Below are 21,050 nucleotides of genomic sequence, written 5' to 3' on the forward strand. Positions count from 1 at the left end.
TTAATAGAAGTATGTCCTCATTGTACAGCTTAATTCTGCTTATCTGGACTGGATTAAGCGCTCACAGTGACATGCAGTATTGATTCCTGAGCATCCCTGTTAAAGGAATTTCACCACGACCTAATTAGTTCCATAAAACCAGTGGGGGACGGGACCAGGGGACGAGGGGAGCCTGGGTGGGAGTCAAGAGCCCTGGATCCCCATCCCATAATGCCAATGTGCTGAGTGACATCGTGCCCGTTCCTCCCGACGTCACTGGGGAGGAACTGGCCTGCTCCGGGAGGCTGGAGCTGGGAGAGGATGTGGGAGCCAGGTCACCCCGAGTCTTCAAGCGGTCAGAGGTGCACTGGGTGAGAGCATACGCTCTGGAGCCCGGGGCCTAGGTTTGGATCCCAGCTCACCATCTGCTGGCTGTGCTGTGAGGGCAAGTGACTTAACTTCACCGTCCCTCAGTTTCTGCATCTGTAAAATGGGAGGAACTGTCAGTCCAGCTCTGGCAGGAAGCAGATGGCCCTCTCAGTCTTGGGCAGCTGAGGAAGGTTCAATGAAGGGACTACACACAAGGCTGTGAGCCGGGTGTCAGGCAAGCAAGAGACAGCGCAGTGTGCTGACTTCCCTAAGAGTGGGAGCAATTCCAGCGCCAGCCCCTGCCTGAACACGTAGGCTGGGGGCCATGTGAGAGGGCCCCTGACCTTCAGTGGAAGATATAGCCTGCCGGGCACCCTCCTTCTTGCCCTCCCTGCCATTCTGGGCTCCTCACTGGCTGCCGGGAGCCAGCACGAAGGGAGCCCCAGAGATAGGTTGGCCCTGGACACAGGGCAGGCAGAGAGTCTACCTGGGGTGAATGGGCATCGGCGAGCTGACCCAGGAAGCACACGCAGGCTAGCGCAGAGCGGCACTCACAGACCCCCGGAGATCATGGCAGGGGGGAAGCCAGGCATGTGTCATGGGTTCTGTCTCCACTTGGTTGGGTGGCCTCTCTGAATCCTAGTTTCCCCTCTTTATAAAGAAGGGGTTGCTGCATCTTTCCATCTTGCTTTGCCTAACGCAGCCATGCAGTACGAAGAGGTGTCCCTTTGACCTGGGTTTGAATCCTGGTTGCTCCCCTCACCTAAATGGGGAAAGACCCTCCACAGGGCTGTTTCCCAGAGCCGGAGTGGGGTGGGGTGGGGTGGGAGGAGAGCCCTGCACAGAATAGGTGCTCAGTAAACATGACCTCCCTTGCTTTATTTCACTTCAGCAGTAACGAGGCAGGAACTTTCCCTGAGGATTTGTTTTTAACAAGCTGACCTTCAGGATGACATGGTGAGACACAGGACACTGTTCAGGGCACCTGCATAGGCCTGGGCTGTGGGGAGGGCAGCCGCCTTGTGGGAGCCTTGGTGTCCTCCGAACTGGCCTCCTCTTCCCTCCTTGCTGGGACACTCAGGGTGGGTGGGGCTCTATGTAAAAAGGATGTTCTCTCCGCCCCCGCCCGCCTGTAGGGGCCCTGCCTCTGCCCCTTGCCCTCTGGAGGCTGTTCGGGCTCTGTCCCTGGAAGGCCTGCTCTGCCCTCCCCTGGCTTCCCCTGTTTACCCAAAGCCAGTGCCAGAATTGAAGCACGTTTTTCCACCAGCTGAGGAGTCAGTGCAGAGAGCAAAGGTCTGGGTCACACAGGGATTCCAATTTCAGTCCCAGCCTTGGTCTGCCTGTCTGCCAACGGGGATAAGCCTGCCTTTCATTGATGTCCTGGGACCAGTGCTGGTGTCTGTAAGGCCCACAGCACGTGGCGGCGGCCCTGTGATGTGGGTCCCCGTCCCTGCCGAGGGAACCCAGGGACCGAGCTGGGCTCCGCACCTCGGCTCTGTTACACACTCCTCCACTGCTCTCCTGGTCTCGGCCTCTAGGCTGAATCACAAAGCAGAAACGGGCCCCCAAGTCTCGTTTCCAGTTTTTAATGTTTTTCTTGTAAAACCAAAAATATAAAACTGGCAGGGGAATGGAAAACAAGTTCTGTACATTGTATATACACGAGGTCTGTGATTTCGAAACCATTGGGGAAACGAAAGGAAGACGCAGTCAAGGGATGCCACAGGTCACGGATCCTGAAGGGCACCTCTGAGCACCTGGCTCAGGCTCAGAGGCTCACTCCCGGCCAGCGCTGTGCAGCTGCCGCAGACCAGGCACCCTGCGTTCTGCGGAGCAGTGGCCTGGCTGCTCGGGCTGGGTGCCCCGAAGGTGGGAACAGACGACGGGGGTGGGCAAGGGAGCGTCTGCGGTGGAGGTCAGGCAGGTGTGGGAGGCATTCCTTCAGGTGTCTGTGTAGATGGAGGGGATGTGACTCAGGCAGTGGTCAAAGGCCCCGTTGGGGAAGAAGCCGCAGTCCTCGGGGCCGCTGGACACGACGTCTTCCGACGGCTGTGGTGGCAGCACTGTGGGGCATGGGGCCTCGGCCAGGGCCTCGTAGCCTGTGGATGTAGGGGAACAGGGTCCAGACTGGCGAACTCAAGGGCCATGCCTTGTCATCTTTTCCCAGCTCCCAGACCCCACCCTCCTGCCCAGGGTCCCTCGTCATGGTTTCCCCTCAGCAGGGTGCTCTGAGACCTCTGCTCTTCCAGATGGGGGAGCTGGTGGGCGGGGCGGGGGCTTGGGAGGAGGCTCCCTAGGCCTTGTACCCCCAAGGGGCCCAGGGCAGTTGGGGAGAGAGGCAAGGGCTGGCGTGGGGCAGTTCATCACCCAGTGCTGGACTGTGGTGCAGAATGTGGGGAGGAAGGGGAGGTCGAGGTGGGAACATCACAGCTCTAGCCCTCAAGGGCTGGTTTTCTCCTGGCAGAAGGACCCCAGCCCACCGCCACCCTTTCAGGTTCCTCTGCCCCAGCAGACACAAGAAACCCAAAGAAGGGGGCCAGCACTCATTGGGCGTTTACCAAAAGCTCATTTAAATCTTGTCTCACTTAAGCTTCACAACAATCCTATGAGGTGGCATTCATTATCCCATTTTACAGGTGAGAAGACAGGCTCAGAGAAGGCAAGCTCCTTGCCCCAGGTCATAGTAAGCAGGGGAGCTGGGATTTGAACCCAGGTCCACCTGGCCCCGAGACACCTGGCTCTTCCATTGGACCCACTGTCTCTGGGGTGGGGGCCTGAAACCTAGAAGGGGCCTAGAGAGGTCATCTTATCCACTCCCTGCCCTAAGGACTCTGCCCCTGAGCTGCTGTCATGAATTTGTATAACCTGAGACAGATGGGTCTCAGTCTTCCTGTCTGTGCAATGGGATCAGACCAAACTAATCCTGAGGCCCCATGGCCCTACCTTGTTGGTCCGGATTCAATCCTGTGAGTCTGCTCTCGCCTGGCAGAGGAGGTGTGGGCGAAGGCACTGGAGGCTGGGCTGCCACCCAGACAGCAAGGGAGACGGGAGGCCAAAAGAACCCCCTACCCAGATGTGGGGGCACGGAAGCTGCCTCTCGCCCCCCCTCAGAGCTATTTATTTCAGGTCTTGCTGCTAAACCAAGAAAATCCCGCCTAGAGTTGGATGGGGCCGGGGGAGGCTGGGGTGGTGAGAGCTGGCGGCGCTGGAGACGGCGGCGGCAGGCGCCTAATCACGCACCAACCCACGTGCAAGCAAACACGGAACACGCCCCCCGCCCCCCGCGGACCTGTGGTCAGGGTCACATCTGCCTCTCACGCATGCGTGTGACACATGTCCACTCACAGAGATATGTACACTGTGCCCGAGCACACAGGCACACACCTGCACACAAGCACGCTCACATGAAATGGCCCAAACATGCTAATACACAATCATGCACACACACGTGTACACACAGGAGGAGGACACACGTGTGCACAGACACGGCATGAACATCAGCACAGGCACGATGTGGAGCACGTTTGCAGACACAACACACGTGCCACCGAACTCCTTACACACATGGGGGGCTCACACTACTGGGAACCCACCGTGCTGGCCCTGCATGCACACGCATGCACATGGCCACAAAGACGTGCCCCACAAACACGTGTAGAAGGAAGACATGCGCAGACCTGGAGCGTGCGTGTGAGGAGGAACACACGGGTCCACACGCAGGTGACCCACAGGTGTGTGTGTGCTTGGCTGTGGCCTTGGTGCTTGTCCCTGGTCCTTATCCCTCCCCCGCCAGCTGCACACACCCAGAGCTGCCCAACGGGCCTCCAGGAAGGGTCTCAGGCTCCCCTTTGTCCGGGCCCCCACCATCCTGCCCAGGCCTTGCAGCTTCCAGCTAGAGCTGAGCCCCGAGGCTGATCTGGGGTGGGCTTGGCTTGGGGACTTCCGGTACCACCCACCTAATGCCCCCGCTCTGACCAGGCCTGGCCCTGGGGTCTGAGACCTCCACTCGGGCTGTGCGCAGCCCTCCCCTCTCACTGGGTTCTCCACCCCAGCTGGGGGCATTACTCGAGGAAGGCCCAGGGCCCTGAGGGGGACACAGATGCAGCATAAGGAACAAGCACAACCTCTAGGCTCTGTCTCTTCCTACAGTGTGGCCTCTGTGGACCTCGGTTCCCTCATCTGTTAAATAGGGATCAGTATTTGTCTCATTCCCTGCTGTATTCTCAGGGTTTACAACTGTGCCTGGCACACAGTAGGTGCTCAATAAATATTTAAAGGGAAGCATCAGCTAGACGGGGAGATCCTAGTCTGATTCTTCTCTGTGTGAGAGTGTGGAAGGAACACGGAGGCTGGGGTCAGGCAGTGTGCACATCCCCACTCTGTGGGGTCCTGGGACCTCCCTGCGCCTTTGGCTCCGCCTCTGTAAAGTGGGGACGACCCTACCTCACAGGGCCGTCCCAAGGCGGTGGGACGATACGCCCGAAGCACGCGGCACGGGAACGGAAAGGAGGCGCGCAGGTGGGGCTTACCTGTGGCAGGTAAAGGTGCACTGAGGCCATGGTAGCCGTTGGGCCGCAGGGGGTTGAAACCGTGGGCCTCCCCGGCCAGTCCGTCCCCACTGGTGGCCTGCTCGGCTGACCGGTAGCAGTCGCCATAAGGGAAGCAATTCTGGATGGAGTGGAAACTGCCCTGGTAGCCTGCAGGGGGAGGCAGCGGGGCTGCATTCAGAGGGGAGATGCCCAGGGAGGGAGGGGACGGTCCCCCACTGCAGTGCTCAGCCCCCCACACTCCTGTGGGCATGGGGGGTGTGAATGAGTGAAGAGAGCCCCAGGGTGGAGGAGGCATGGGAGGTCCTGCCCCGCATGGGGTTGGGGGAGGTGGTCTGCTTGGGGGGAAGGGACTGTGGGCCCTGCCCCGACTTCCGCTCCGAGATACCCCATCTCTCACGGTTCCTCCAAGCAGCAGGCCAGTCCCACCCCCAGCCATCAAAGGGAACGCTGTTCCCTTTGATGCCTGGTCGATGGAACAAACTCTTCCTCAGCCCCGCCTCCCGGCTTTTCCCAGTGTGGCCCTCAGTGCCCGTCATCATTCCGAGTACCCACCTGCCACCCCCAGGCCAGTGTCTCCTGCCTCTCGGGCAGCCTGAGTGGAATCGGTGGGTACATATGGAGAGGACCCCCTGGCCAGAGCTTACCTTGCGGGCTGGGCAGAGGCTGGGGCGGAGGGCTCTGGAAGGGTGGGTAGGGTGGCTTGCTGGGGAGCGTGGGGAAGGACTGGCCCCCTGGAGAATGGCTCTGGGAGGACGGTGGCAGCGGCGGTGGCGCAAGCCCCTTCAGTGGGCTGACCATGGGCGAGAGGAGGCCGGGTCCCAACCTGGAGAGAAGAGACAGCCCTTAGCAGGATGGGCTCTGGGGGATGTGGGGGCCACAGGTGTGCCTGCCACTTCTTGTTCCCCTCCAGCAACGGTGAGCTCACTCACTGACCTGTTCTAACTTACAACAGTGCAGTTAGAAGAGGAAGCTTTTATTTCTGATTATGTTCAAACCGGAATTAAAATTTAAAATCCTGTAAGCTTTAGAGTCCAAAGGAACCAGTAAAGAAAAGCTTCTATTTGGTATTTAGGACTGATAGTCAAGACCATTGGTTATAACCACAACCTCTGGAGTCAACAAAACTGTTTAAAACCCCATCTGCTCTCAGTGCCCACGTGACTTTGGGCAAAATGCTTAATGTCTCTGAGCCTTGGTTTCCTCACAGGGTTGCTGTGTTCTCCACCTTGCAACTCCACTGAAACTCTTTACCCAGGGCTAAATCCCAGCCACCCCTGCTGGATCCCCATACCCTAACTCTGTGCAAGCCGCTCTGGCCACCAGCAGGATGAGTCCAGGAACAGCCCCACTGAAAGCCGGGGCAGTTTCTCAGCAGGAGAACATTCCAAGGCACTAACAGTCACCATTCACTCATTGAACCTCTGCCTCGCTCCAGACCTTGTGAGAGATGTTCACAGATCAGAAAACCAAGGCTCAGAGAGGTTGCCCAGGTTAGTCCCAGCCACACAGCACTGACCCCATAGGTTCTGGTGAGGATAAAATTAAGTAAAGCAATGTGGACAAAGCACCCAGTGTGACGTCAGATACATTCTTAGCCACACTGTGACAGCAGCATTACCATCAAGGGGAAAGGAAGGAACACTAGCACTGAGATCTGGTGTCCAAATTGGCCTTTCGTCCTCTGCATGGTGTACTTTTAGGGACCTTCTGTCTCCATCTCTGGCCATCTCTCCTCCACTTGCACACATCCTGTGATGGGGGACTCACCACCTCCCTTCGTACACAGCCTGAAGGGGTGTAGGCCTCAGCCTGTTCTCTCTGGAAGCTCACGTTCTGAAACGAGCCTGCAGCGGCTGAGAGCTGCGCAGCCGTCCTGAACCCAGCTGAGCCCCAGTGGGCTGGCTAACTAGGCTTCCTGTCACTGTACGCCAGGTTCCTTCCTCTTGCCGCCCTCTTAAGCCTCTGAGGTCTGCTCACAGGAACCCAAATGACCCTGGGGTCAGGGGGACTGGGCTGAAGGCTCAGCGCCTGCGAAGCATTTATGTGCACTGCAGAAAGAGGACGAGCGTGAGCGCTCAGAGCCTTTACTTTCGTGTTTGCATTAATGGTTATGTGGGACCATTCACGTTAGAATAGCCTATGAACTCAATGTCACAGCTCCAGGTGAAGCTCCAGGTGACCTTTTCGGGCTAGGCATGTTACGCCCGCCCACCCTCCAACATGAAGAGGTGTGAACAGACAGATCAGTGCCTCTCTCTGAGGGGAGCAGGACTGTCTCAAAACAAGGAGAGATTTGGGGAGAGGCTGGTGGGCTTCATGTCTGTAGCTCTGCAGGGTCCCCACATGCTCTAACTTGGGCATCCTGCTGTCACTGCCCCTGTGATGACACGGCACTGTCATCATTCCCATGTCTGGGACCCCCACCACTGTGTGAGTATGCTGAAGACAGCAGAAAGGGGCTTCCACGCCGGGTCCCTGGTCCCCAGGCCCAGCATCTAAGGCCCCGGAGGTACGCGTCAGCCTCCGTAAGTTGATGAACTGACGCTCATCAAGACTCCACGAATTAATTGTCATTATCATCAACGTGTGTATTTTTAGACCTGTCTCACAGGGCCACCAAGTGGGTCTACAGTTGTGCTCTATAGACTGTGTAGGGCTGTGCACAGGCCATGGGTCCTCGTGACCAGTTCTCTCCGCTGAGGCTGGGTCCAGGTGTGGCCAGGAGGGTGGGCCTTCCTCCTTCCAGCCTGCTGGGTGGTACCCTCCTGTCTTATGCCCACCCCATCCTGGCACCCACAGCCCAGCTCTTCCCCGACTTCCTGTCAGTCCCCTCCCCTGGGAGCCCCTGCGGGGAGGGCCAGGCCCGGTCCTCTCAGTTACTCCCTGCTCAGCACCGGGCCTGGCACATAGCAAACAGCTGATAAATACTAACAAACCGGCTTCTGAATCACTCAGCTACAAAATCCAGAGATTAACAGCACTGCAGACTTAAGGAGAACCAGATCCGAAGGGGAAAAAACATGCATTTTCAAAGTTTGTTTCTCCTGTCTCAAACCTGCCGTAAATTCCCATTTGCCACCTTCACAGCCAGTGAAATTAAACAGAACACGACTCTCGCCTCAGCAGACGTGAAGGTTGAGGTTCTACTGCTCTACCTGAACCCTTTAAAAGGAAGAAAGATCGTCTGGAGCTCCTCTTCTGAGCCATGCAGATGATCCCTAAATCAAATATTTTTGCTTCAATTGGAACCTATAAAAATTAATATAAAACCTCACTGGCCTGGCAGACGAGGGCTTCATACCTCGTACAGGGCCGGGGAGAAAAAACCACCCTGTTGAGCGTCTTCTCTGAGCCAGGGTAAACAAATCTGGTCATGAAGTCAGGCCCTCTTAGCATATTTTTGAGTGAATCAGATAATTCTGTCAAGCTAGTTAACGTCCCAGCAAACCACCAGGGAGCTACGAGTGGCCTTCCATGTTGACTTTGGCAGGAAGGGGAGGCTGAAGGCCTTCCCCCCTTCCCCGCCTCTTCTCAGGGGCTGAAAAAAGAAATCCATTCAAGCTGGGCCTGGGCCTGGTGTCAGGCGTGAGGGCCTTTCTCTCGGGCAGCCCAGGGGAGCCTGGGCACCTGGCTGGTGGGGATGGCTTGCCCGTTGCTCCTGCAGGTACGGGTGACCGAGCGGGCCTGGGGTCCTGTCTCCGTCCTGTCATCACTCTGCCTCTCGCTGCAGGAATTCTTGATGGGCACTTATGCAGGCGGCAGGGAGGTGACGAATGAGGTGGAGCAGAGTGCACAGGCCTGAGAGGGGAAAGGACTCTGGTTTATTTTTCTTAGGTTGGCGATGTTTTGGGGCTGGCTGTGGGTGAACAGGTGGACTGAGCCAGTGGGTGGGGGACAGGGGGGTAGTGTCCAAGGAACCTGTACCGGGTGACACATACAATGTCAGGCATGTGTAGCTGATCCTCACCACCTTCCTAGAGGAGAGTATTTTAATGCCCATTTTACAGAAGAAGAAACTGAGGCTCGGGGAGGGCTTGGTTTTCTGGGTCCCCCTTTGCACTCCATCATGCTGCCTCTTTGTGGCTCTTCCCCTACTCATAGCCAGTCTTCCCTGCTCACCCAGGGGTTCATCTCTGACCAGCCCTCCTCTCCCCACCCAGCCAGAGTGTCCTCAAGTCCTGCTCATTCCATGGCACTCGTGTCTTCCGAGCGTTCCTCCTCTCTCCCACAGGTGCTGGCTCAGGCTGCCATCCACCCACCTTGGACGATGCAGTCCAGCCCCACACTGCAGGCTGTGTCTTCTCATCCCCAAACCTGACCTGCTCACTGCTCAACACCCTTCAGACAGAGTCCTGTCACAGGCCCCGTGATATGGCCTGGTGACCGCTCTCCTGAACCTATCACCCCACACGAAGGTTCAGGCTTCTCAGAACACACCAAGCTCTCACCACACCTGCCCACGCTCTGGCTGCTCCTTCCTCCCAATCTCTCCACTCGGCCAGCTCCTACTTAACCTTGGAGGCCCGGCTTAACACCACCTCCAGGAAGCCTTCCCTGACATCCTCCCCCACCACACTGGGCTCTTCTCTGGGCTTCCACAGCCCCTTCTGCTTTCTTCCCTGAGGGCACTTGCCCCACGTCCTCAATCCCTGTAGGTCTATCACAGGGAGCTTCACCAGGGCTGGCTGGGGGCATCAGTGGCCCCGGCACCAGGCCCAGGGCCCTGCCCTCATCAGGGGCTCAATAACTGGACACTGAATGAACGGATGAGGGAGTAGCAAGAGGAGCCCTGGACAGCGAATTTGGTAATGAACTCAGGCTGGTGGCCCCACGCACAGGCAGGCCACGGCTGCAGCCTTGAGAAGGAAGGGCAGGGGAGGAGGAAGGTGATGAGAACAGGCCTTGGGGGACGAGTTTGATCAAGTCAAACTTGGGGGACAAGTTTTGAGCAAGCAAAAGTGGCAGGGAGGGCAGGCGGTAGGGCTGTGAGGCTTCCCTCTGCCCACTTGCAAGGAAAACAGATTTCTGAAGCATTAGGGGCCAGCAATTAGCACATTCCTCGTTTCCAGCCAATTAAATGGCCACAGTGGGAACCACCCTGAATGCAGAAAGAGGCCCCCTCCCTGCAGTGATCCTGCAGAAAGGGCTTCTGGACAGCCCTGGCGGGCCGGCCAACGGTCACAGCTGCATCGGCCAGAAGTGGGGACGAGACCAGGCGGGCCTCTCTGGAGCGGGCAGTGGGCAGTCTGCTCACCAAATACACGGTGCAGGCCAAAGAGAAGTCAGGGTGAGGCTCCCAAGGAAGCCTGGCTGTGGAAGCCCAGAATGCAGGGTAGGGTGGGGATGCAGCATCTTCCCAGGGCCGCCCCCCCAGGGAGTGGAAGGAGCACGAGGTGAGGCACCGAGAAGCCCCGTACTGATATCATCCACCTGGTAGGGTTACTGTGAGGCACTGATGAAATCGTGCACGGCGAGTATTTGGTACAGAGCGCAGTACCTGTAGGTGCCGCATAAATGCTGGCTATTTTCATTATTAGTAACGACCACTGAGTGTGCGGGACGCCTGCCCTCACCTGCTGCCCGTGCTGGTGCCCACCTGCTGTCCCGGAGGAGGACTGGCTTGCTGTACATACCCATCCCTGGTGCTCTCAGCCGTGGGCAGAGGGGACAGATGGTGGTGGGAACTGGTGGTGGCGTCCAGTGGGTGGTGCCTGGAAGGGACATCGTGCATAGGGGGCAGGATGCTTGATGCGAGCCCGTTATGGGGGGTGATGGAGCCAGGATACACGCCTGCAGGGAAGCAAACAAATATCACTGGGCTTCGGCCACTCCCTAGAGATGGCTGTGGATGCCCCAGAAGCTGTGTGCCTGCGGAGAGAGACAAGAAGGGAAACCAGCGAGGTTGTATTCATAGAAGGCTAGGGGCCCAAACAGGGGAGATGCTCTGTTCATGCTGTAGCTGAAGGGTTGTGTGCGGGGCTGAGGTCTGTGCTGAGAGCAGAGGTGGACTGACAAGGGCTGTCAGAGGCAGGGGGTGGTCGGGCTGTGTGTGTGCACATGTGTGTTTACTGGGGCAGAGGGGTGTTGAATGGAGCAGGCTGCCTCAAACCTCTGGGGCTGTTCTGGGAAAGAAGGGGCTTGCTCTGTGTAGCCCCAGTAGACAGAGACCCTGGAATGAAGAGACGTTTGAGAGAAGCAGACTCTAGCTCCACGCCTGGCCGTTCCTTCTAATAGGCAGAGCTGCTGTAGGGTCACAGGCTGCCTTTGGAGGAAATTAACTACCCAACCCCAGAGATGTGCAAGCAGTGCCGGGATGTCTGCTGTGAGGGGTTCTGGAGAGAGGATGACTGTGCTAGCTGGATGGCAGGCTGGCCTGGGAGACTTGGGAGGAGGGATGCCACAGATGGCCGTGTAGGCTGTACACTGCACAAGGGTCCTGACCGAGGAGAGGTGTCAGCCACGCTCTAGTCTCAGATTCTAAACCTCTAGAGACACCTGCAGGGTGGTACCACCTTTTATCACCTTTTACTCTCAAGGGTCTCACCCTTATTAAGAAGACAGGTGGGCTAGTGAATCAAATGGGGGACACCAGTCAGTCCAGGGTCCCAACTGAGGGTCTGAGAGTAGTTCCCAAATGCCTTCAGCAAGGAACCCCAACTCTGGGACTAGAGCCTGAGAAGGTCACAGCAAAGGCTGCAAGTTTTGACATTCCCTATTTCATCTGAAAAAAAAAATGAGGCCAATTTTGCAGCCCTTCTTTAATCTGGCCATGTTTATTCGAATATTAATAGAAATTGACATCGTTTTCCCAGAAATCAGTTCATCAAGTTGATGCCCTGGGAGGACTCTGTGGACCTGGGGGCTGTGCCCCAAGCTGCACTGGTGCAGTGTCCACTCTGACTGTCAGCTGCTACATGTCGAATATCACTCTGGTCATCGTGGATCCAGACCCAATGTTCTTAGCACCGCATGAGGACCATCTGCGAACACACCACACACTTTTCATGGATGCAGTAAAGGAGGAACTTTAACCTTCTTAGGTGGTTCTAAGGCTAGCCCGTCCCAGGCCTGCAAGTCAGGGAACTACTACCAGGAACTGAGCAGGGCTACGGCAGGGATTGCAAGCTCAGTGCCTTAGGTGGCACGGCAGGGAGCAAAGTAAGTGAACCGGCAGGGTTTACGGTAGGGGACTGTGGCACCGCACAGGTCGTAGACCAAACGGTTTGCAACCCCTGGCCAGGAGTTAGAGCAACAGACGTCCTATGGAAGGGTTACATTAGGTGAAATTCTAATCTATTATTAACAACAGTTAATTAAGAATATACTATACGTCAAGCTCTTTTTCCACAGTATCAAGTTTAAGCATCTCAGCAACTGTCAATCGGGCAGATAATATGATCTCATTTTAAGATGAAGAAACTCAGTCTTAAGAACTTCAGTGATTTGTCCCAAGTCATGCAATGGGCAGCTAATCAGGCCTCCCAAGTGATACCAAGAGAAAGTCCATGTAGAGCCAGGCCCAGGAAATGGCCTGGGGCTCCAGCTCAGGCTGCAGCCTGGATGTCTGGCTAGGGGGCTCTGGTCCAGGCTTCACTGTGGGCCGGCTGTGAGACCCAGGCTCTGAATGGCCTCTGCCTCTCAGCCCCAGTCCCTCCCGCTCCATCTCGGGGACCTCTGTTCCCACGGGCAACATCCATCGGCCGTCTCCTTCAGCCACACACCCCTCCCAGCTTGGTCAGGAAGGCACAGGAGCGGGGTTCTGCGGATGGGGCCTGGCTCAGCGCTGCTCACGGCCTGCTCCGCTCACTGCTCTCTACGGCAACTCCGCACCTGCCTTCTTGAACCCATTTGGGAGTCTGACAGCTGGGAAGGCCTAGAATCCTGATAAATCCTGTTCCCTCTCCCTCAGCCGTGCTGACCTCATGCTTCTCATGTCCTACTGCCCATCACGTTACCAGGGTCAGCTGAGGGAGTCCTGCCAGGGGTTTCCTGTAAAGAGAGCTGGTCCTCCCTGGTGAGAGACAAGCTAGAGGGAGCTTCCTATAGTCAGACAAATGAAGATTTGAGGCCGCCCTCACCAGCCCCTCCCTAACCTCACCCCTCTGTTCTGGACTCTTCTGTCCATACTCATCGAATCTGTGCCATTCCCCCTGCCTTTGCCCTGCCTGGGCCAGGTCCCTCTCTGTACAGCTCCCTGAGGATGAACACACGGTAGGCGGCTGAGTATGTGGACATGGGGCCCGCCCGTTCTCTCCCCAGAACATACCACTTCAGCCTGTAAAGCATTGTCATCAATCACCAGCCGTGAGCACTTAACCTCTGGCCCCGACATCTGTTCCCAACCATGCCTCAGGCATCTATCTGCTGTAGGGTCTGCAGAAGAACCTGACGGCCGAATCCCAGGGAGACCCAGGACTCCTGCGTTTGCCTGGCTGGTCCTTTTCTCCCCACTGTGCCGGAAGCAGCTCAAGGACAGGGACTAGAACAGAGCCTGGCACACAGTAGGTGCTCAGTATGGCGAGGTGTAGCATTGGCAGCAGGGAGGCAGCAGACGGTTTGGTTAAGGGCACAGGCTGCAGCCAGATGGCCTGGGTTGAAATTGGCCTCTGCCATTTACTAGTTGTGGAACCTCAGCAGAAAGTTACTTAAGCTCTCAAGGCCTCAGTTTCCTCATCTGGAAAAGAAAGAGCATACGAGCATGTACTTTCTGAGGCTGACGTGAGGATTATGTTAGTTGACACACATATGTATAGGCTCTAGAACGGCTCCTGGCAGCACATATTCAATAAATGTTGGCTGTTGCATTATTAGGAGATGGATGAGTAAATAGTTACTCTTCTCCTTCACCATGAGACACAAAAATAAGGATAAAATTCTCAGTCACATGGGTTCATATAAGGGATCACATCCACAGTCCCATCTGTTGCCAACAGCAGGTGTGGGATGGGGCGGGGAACGGAGGCTCAGGGCAGGGGAGACACCCCTCACGCATTGTCGGAGCAGCCCTGGGCAGGCTTGGTATTACCCCAGTGCCTTCCCGTCCACGATGCTGCCTCAGTGACTTCACTTCTCATCTGCAGCATGGGCTCACTGGTGACTGGATGAGATGATGTTTGTAAAGTGACCGGCCCAAGCAGGTGCTCAAGAGATGGTTGTTGCTGGTTCCGACTGCTGTCCCTGGGACAAGCCCTGGGATAGCATCTGGGAGAACAGGCTTCCAGATTGGATCTGCTGACTTTTCTGGATGACCTTGGGTCAGTCCTTTTCCTGCCCAGACCTGAGTCTTCCCAGGGTAAAAATGATGCAGCTGCAGGACCTCGACCCCAGAGTAGCCATTATTAATCAGTCCCAGCCCTCTTTCCTGCTGAGCCTCAGAATCCTTCTCAACACACAGCTCCAGCCACAGGCAGCTGGCACTTGAGATACAAACCTTTATCCCTAGACTAGGTCATCCCTAGGGTCTCTTCTCTACTAGGGTCCCTATTTTAGCAACTCTGAGCCTATGAGAAGCAGCCATGGCAGATGGGCCCCCTAGCTGGAGGGAGGTGGGTGTGGTCCCTCCTCCATGGACCCATCCTCCTGGGGTGTCCTCACCTTTGTGGACCTGTATGAGCACAGACCCTGTGAAGGGCTACCTAGAGAAAGGGGAAACACCTTCTCTTCCCAAGGTTGTTTGGTAAAGTGCTTTGACACAGTTTTAAATTTGCTGCAACTCTAAGGCTGTGGGGGGAGAATTTAAAAAAACTAGAAAATAAAAAATGTTTAAAATGGTTGGGGTAATTCAAGAAATCCCGAAGGGTGGGAAAAGCTTTCTGCTCTGATACTGTGGTTTCTTTGGGGGTTGGGGAGCGGGTAGAGCACAAGTATTATCAGCTGGAATCCACAGGCCACACTGCCCTTTTCTGGGCTGGATTCCCAAGCATCTAGGAATCCCTGCCAGGGCCTGAGACCTGCTCCATGGCCCGCGGCAGCTGGGAGGGACACACAGGCTGCCTCGGCTGGACCAGAGAGGCTCTGAGTGTCCGGATGGATAGGCTGCAGGGTTCCAGGGGTTTGGCGGGCCCTATCTTATGATGAGCTGGAACTGATTATGGCCAAGCTGCCCACCCTCTCAGAGCCTCGGTTTTCTCCTCTGAAGCAAGGAGTCGTGGTGCGGAATACATGGGACTTTAAGTTGGGGTCCAGGCCTGAGCCCTGAGGCAGGTCCTGAAGGAAGTGCAGGAGCTGCCTTCGTGAAGGGGAGGGGAGTGGAGGCTGGCACGGTGTGTACAGTGGTTCAGAGGCAGAGGTGTTCGGGAACTGCGTCCAACGTGCCAAGGTTGGGGCAGGAGGCCGCCAGGAGTGCCTAGGCCCCGTGAGGCCTGGGAGGTCCAGCTGGGAGGAGCCTGGGCTTCATCCCAAGGGCAACGGGGAGCCACAGAGGAGTGTGAAGGAACATACACCTGGTCAGATAAGCTGCAGAGTCAGTAGGCCCTAAGGAGTGGGTGCCCTCCAGCAGGTCATGCCCACATGGCCCCCGCTGCCCAGAGAGCCTGGCCATCCTCCTGGAGGGCTGGGTACAGGAAGGGGCCCCTCCAGGCTGTGCGCCTAGCCCTGCCTCCCTGTTTGCGTACCTGGGAGCAGCTCCTGGCTCAGGGTGCGGCCACCCTTCCCATTGCTGGCAGCCAGCTGTGTGGATGCGTGGAGCTGCTGTAGGGCCAGACACTCGGTCAGGACATCGGCCTCAGCATCAGGGCACATGTGCAGCTGGGGAGTGAGCAGAGAGAGAGAGAGTGTTAGCGCGAGACCACCTGCCCACCGGCAACCCTTGCTTTAGGGGACAGGGCAGGAAGGACAGTGGTCCCAGGGCACGACCCCTCCCTCACTGTACCTCAGTTTCCTCAACTGTCAAATGGAGCTAATTATGTACACAGCTAAGGTTGTGTTAGTTCAGGGCTGAGGAGCAGATGCTAAGGGAAGATTGAACATGCAAGGGTTTTAATAGGGAGAGTGCCTGTGTGAGAGAAAACAGGGAGAGCTGGACAGGCTGGGAGAGCCGTCAGGCCAAGGGAAGGAGGGAGGGAGAGGAAGCTTCCTCGACTGGGAGCCTAGGTACCAGGGAGTCCTCAGGGAACCAAAGTCTGCTGGGAGTCAGGGGGGTCCAAGTCTCCCAGGAAGGGGTCTGGTCTCACATCCCTGCAGGGCCTGCCGAGCTCGGTCTCTGGCTGGGAGCGCCCGCAGGAGGGGTGGCCTCGGCACAGACGCCGAGAAGGCATCAAAGTGCAGCAGCTGGGGCCTTCCAGGTAGCTGGAGCTCTGTGAGGCCCATTTTCGGGGCTGCTGCCGGGGTGACTGATGCCATGGAGTAAGATACAGGGGGCACGTGCAGTTAAGTGTCTCCTCTCTGGCTCTCCCCTCCCCTGCCCGCAATAAGCAACAATACCCCTCAGGCCAGGCTGCTGTGAGAAGTGATGAGAGGATGGGCATGAACGCTTGTTGAAGGTGCTGTGTCAAGGGCTGGCTGGCTCCACTGGCGGAGTCCCCCAGGCTCACATGACAGTGGGCTCGCTGGGTTGATACCTGGTCTTGAGGGTGTTGGCTAAGAGTATGCTTGGGTGGGCAAGTCTTTGGCCAACCGCCCTCAGCTGTCCCTAAAGACAGACTTGAGCTCGACACCTCAGACCATCTTCACGTCTCCAGATGGGGCCAGATGGGCACAGGGAGGGGCTGGTTGGGGCCCTCGGGCAATGGGGGAGGGTGGCATGCACCAGGATGGGAGGGTCCCTTCTCCCAGGGAAATCCCAAAGCTGACCACCATCAGAGTCCAGAAGATTGACTTGTCCAAACCCTCATTTTATCTGGGACAAAACCGACTCAGAGAAGGCAAGAGCCTTGTCGCATGTCACACAGCAGCTGGGAGTCAGCCCTGAGGGTTTTTCTACCCGCCCAGGCCAGCTAGGCCAGCACCCAGGCTTGGGGAAGGCATGCCCAGCCTCCCGATGGGCTCTCGGCTCCCTGACCCAGCAGCTGTTTTCCATGTAAGTTAAGTTTCTGGCAAAAGAGGGCCAAGGCATGTTCTTACAGACCGCAATGTCGATCGGATTAGGAGCAGCGGGAGAGGAGAATTAAGGAAGAAAAGCATTTCTAATTCTCTCTGAAACGCAGCAGGGCTGCCAAAGAGCTGTCATAATACAAGGGTCGCTTTACCCAGAAAGATACATCATCCCCGATGGCTTTTAATGGATGCTTATTGTTGGGAAGTTTGCAGATCTGCGGCCCCAGGTCCCTGGGGCTCAATGCAAGCCAAGCACAGGGCCTGGGAAAACCAGGGCAGGATTCTGGCCCTTGGGCACCAGTCCGCTTGGGACAGAAGCCCCCCCTGGCGTGGAGCCTGGGCCATTCCCTGTCCCTGACCAAGCCCCTCAAGCTGAGAGCACTGGAGAGAGCTTGGCCCTGGAAGCAGATGGGTCTGGCACTGTCACTCCCACGCTGAACAACTCTGGGGAGATGTGTTACCTCGCTGAGCCTCAGTTTCCACATCTCTAAAATGGGGGGAAAATTGCCCACTTCCTAGTTATACTGAGGGTTATAGTGAGGACTAGATGAGATACGGTCTGTGAAGCACCAGGCTCGTCTCTCCTTTCTCAGGGTGAACGTGTGTTCATGGTGAGCTCGTGGCCCATGCGGCGAACATGTCCCTTCTCTGCTCTACTGCTTCCAGGGGCTCCCAAGCCTGTCTGTCCCCTCCTCATTGTCTTTGCCACTGAGGCCTGCTTGCTCCTAGCACCTCATCTCTGTATACACCCATCCCACAGACTACAACAGTCGATTTCTCCAGCCTCTAGGCCTTTCTCTGCTTTATTCACGCCGTATCCACAGTTCTGAGAACAGTGCCTGGAGGACAGGAGCTGCTCCGTAAATCTTGCCGAACAAATCAATGGGCTCTTCCCCCCTCTGATCTCCTCTGTCATGCTCATGTCCCCAGATTGGCCCCTGGTGTTTCTCTTCCCCCCACACCCTCCCTGGCACTCAAGCGCCCGTGGCCCCGGTGGTCCTCAGGAGATGTGGGTTAAACCCAGCGGCTCACACACCGCCTGTCCAGAACAGAACCTGCTGCTTTCTTCTGCAAACCTGCTTCTCTCTTAGATTCTCTCTCTCGGTGAAGGGGACCACCATCCGTCTGTCCATCTTGCCCCCAAACGTCTGACACTGATGCTCCTTCTGCCAGTCCCCCCACTGCCCAGCCAAGCAGTCGCCAAAGCCAATCCCCTCCCACCTTGCCCCAGGTCAGCCCCCACTGTCTCCCCTGCTCCCCAGCAGTGGCCTCCCTGCCTTGAATGTCCCTCCAACCACCTCGACCCATTCATTCTCCACTAGGCCCCAGAGCCATCTTTCAGGGTGACGTGTCCCTTTTCTGCTTATAACCCCTCGATGGTACCCCCTGTCCTCAGGACAGCCCAGACTCCTCTGCAGGGCTTTGGGCTGTCCTGCCCGCCCCCCCGCCCCGCCTCCCCTTCGTGTGGCTTGCTGCTCAGCTCTGAGACAGGTAGGGGGCCCACTGGTCCTCGCATAGTGATTTAAGCTTCAGTTCCTCTCTTGCGCACCGTCTTCACCGGCCCAACGCTTACTCCTTCTTCAAGACTTAATGACAACACCCACCGACTTCTGTTCTGAACTTTTACTTTGGCCAAGGACTGTTCAAAACCCTTGACATAGATTTACTCATTTAATCCTTTAAAGGACATGACATGACATGACAACCCTTTAAAGCAAGTCCTCTTTGCCCCATCTGACAGCTGAGGATATGAGGAACAAAGGCACTAAGACACGTTCCCAAGGCCATGGGGCTAGTAGCGGTGAGCCCGCAGGCTGGCCAGAGCACACACCACTGCCTCCACCCCCGGCCCCATGTCACTTCTTCCACGACCCTCCCATTCCCACCCTGACGGGCTAGAGCCCCTTCTCTGTGCCCTGACTGTTCTCTGCACACGTCTACTGCAGTCTTTGTCATATCTCTTTATGCCTGTCTCTCACTGCCAGGTCCCCATTGAAGGTGGGGACCATGGTTTTGTATTTTTGCATCCTTGACGCTTAACATCAAATATTTATAAACAAGCCATGGCCAGTGGGCAGATGGATGAGAGAGGAGCTGGTGGACAGTCTGCGGGTGGATAAATGTCCGCTGGCTGAGGGTGAGGAAGTACAGATCTTCCTCAGCTTATAATGAGACCACGTCCCCAATAACCCATTGTAAGTTGAAAATATCACAAGTCAAAAATGCATTTAATACACCTAACCTACCAAACACCATAGCTTAGCCTCACCTACCTTAAGTGTGCTCAGAACAATTACACGAACACAAAGCCTATCTTATAATAAAGTGTTGAATAGCTCATGTAACATATTGGATACTGTCCTGAAAGTGAAAAACAGAACGGAGGTCTGGGAACAGAATGGCTGTTAGCATATCAGCTGTTCACCCTCGTGATTGTACAGCTGACTGGGAGCTGTGGCCACTGCCGCTGCCCAGCATCACGAGAGAGGATCTACTGCACGTCGCAGGCCTGGAAAACGATCAAAATTCAAAGTATGCTTTTACTGAATTTGTAAAAATACCATCGTAAAGTTGAACAACTGTAAGTTGAACCATCATAAGTCAAACCATCGTAAGTCAGGGACTGTCCGGACACTTGGGCTGGTGGGAGGCAGATGGAGGGCAAGGGACAGTGGCACCCTTGGATGTGGAAGGCTGAATGCACACAAGCAGTGTGGCTTGTACCTGCCTTGATGCTGGACGGGCGGCCGGGAGGCCGGGTGGGGGCATCTGCAGAGACGGGCCTGGAACGGAGCCCTCTTACCTTCTTACGCACCTGCTGCTCTTTGGCTGAATGGGCCTTCACGTGCTTGCGGAGGGAGCTGGGGTCTGTGTAGCGCTTGGAGCAGCCAGGGATCTGGCAGGCGTATGGCTTCTGTAACATCAGAGGGCAGAGGTGGGGTGAGTGAGGGTCCACCTGCCAGGCCCGAGGTACCGCTGCATGGCCTGCAGTGGGGGGGGACGACTGGGCAAGGGGCGGCTGCAGGCTCACACCCTGTCCCTCCCTCCGTGTCCTGGGCCAGGAGGGGTCTGACTCAGCCAGGCCTGTCGATGGGTGCGGGGAAAGTGCCTGGCCTGGCAGTGAAGGAGGGGGTTTGTGTCTCCATTCTACCCTCATGCTGGGACCTCGGGTAAGTCGCCTCCCCTCTCTGAGTCTCACTTTTCTCCTCTGCATAATTGGGGCCAACTGAGTCCTAAGGATTCTTTCTTTCAGCTCCAATACTAGTTTGGAGAAAATATACCCTTTGGGGCTCATGGCTGCAGAGAAGCAGCAAGTGGAGAATGAGTAAAGTGAGGTTGTTGCCTTGGAGGAGGGGGAGGGGTGCAGGGAGAGGGGGAGAGGGCGACAGCGCAGGGCAAGGCGGGCGCAAACATGGAGCCAACCTGCACAGTGGCAGGGCCCGGGCCGGGAGCAACTGACCAAAACTTGCCATGGGTCCAGAATCACAGGTCCTTGACCCAACAGTCACAGGAGACCAGAGGGAACTGGATCTCAGACACAGCCCTGGGAGGCTGTGCCTTCATCTGTGCCCTTTGCGTCCCTTCCCCTCAGAGCCCCATCCCTCCTCTAGAACGAATGCATGCCCACCGCCTCCCCTGGTTCCTGTCCAGACCCCACCCTGCTCTCTGTGCCTCCAACCTCCCCTCACACTCACAGCCAGAGGGCCTTTCTCACAGGCCTGGCCACGCTCTCACCTTCTAACCCCCTTGGCTCCCTGGTGCCCTTGGATACAGCCCACGTCCGGGCACGGAAGGCCCTTTGTGACTTGGGCCCTGCTTGAGTCCTCACCCCTCCCCCTGCCCCTGCACACCCACCGCCCAGCCCGCGTCACCTCCTCTCCAGCCTTTCCTCGAGTCTTCTTCCCACTGCCACCTCCCGAGCTTCCACGGGCAGTGCTGTCCACCTGCACTGCTGGGTCTGTTCAGTGGTGAGATTTCCTCAGGGGAGGCTCCCTTCTGATTCATCTCAGGCCTCAGGGTCTGACCCAGGGCAGGGACCCTGTGGCTCTAACAGAATTCTGAGCTCTCTGTAGCGGCCTCCACAAGACCTTGCTTGCGGACTCCAGCTGCTACTTGAAG

General features: G+C 56.8%; 1 protein-coding gene across 3 annotated transcripts in view; it reads right to left on the reverse strand.

The window, feature by feature from the left end:
- Nucleotides 1-2,289: 2,289 nt before the first annotated feature.
- The window catches only part of GLIS1 (GLIS family zinc finger 1), a 225,704-nt gene continuing 206,943 nt past the window's right edge, over nt 2,290-21,050 (reverse strand). For 2 of the 3 annotated variants that reach the window (XM_060005248.1, XM_060005242.1), the window contains 6 exons: nt 19,735-19,845; nt 15,512-15,644; nt 10,532-10,688; nt 5,543-5,721; nt 4,878-5,045; nt 2,290-2,447 (listed from right to left, as the gene is read on the reverse strand). In XM_060005248.1, the coding sequence (XP_059861231.1) occupies nt 2,290-2,447; nt 4,878-5,045; nt 5,543-5,721; nt 10,532-10,688; nt 15,512-15,644; nt 19,735-19,845 (906 nt within the window). The remainder of the gene's footprint in view (nt 2,448-4,877; nt 5,046-5,542; nt 5,722-10,531; nt 10,689-15,511; nt 15,645-19,734; nt 19,846-21,050) is intronic. The other variant, XM_060005257.1, reaches the window with a different exon arrangement.

Source organism: Delphinus delphis, chromosome 1, assembly GCF_949987515.2.
Source record: "Delphinus delphis chromosome 1, mDelDel1.2, whole genome shotgun sequence".
In the NCBI taxonomy this organism is placed as follows: domain Eukaryota; kingdom Metazoa; phylum Chordata; class Mammalia; order Artiodactyla; family Delphinidae; genus Delphinus; species Delphinus delphis.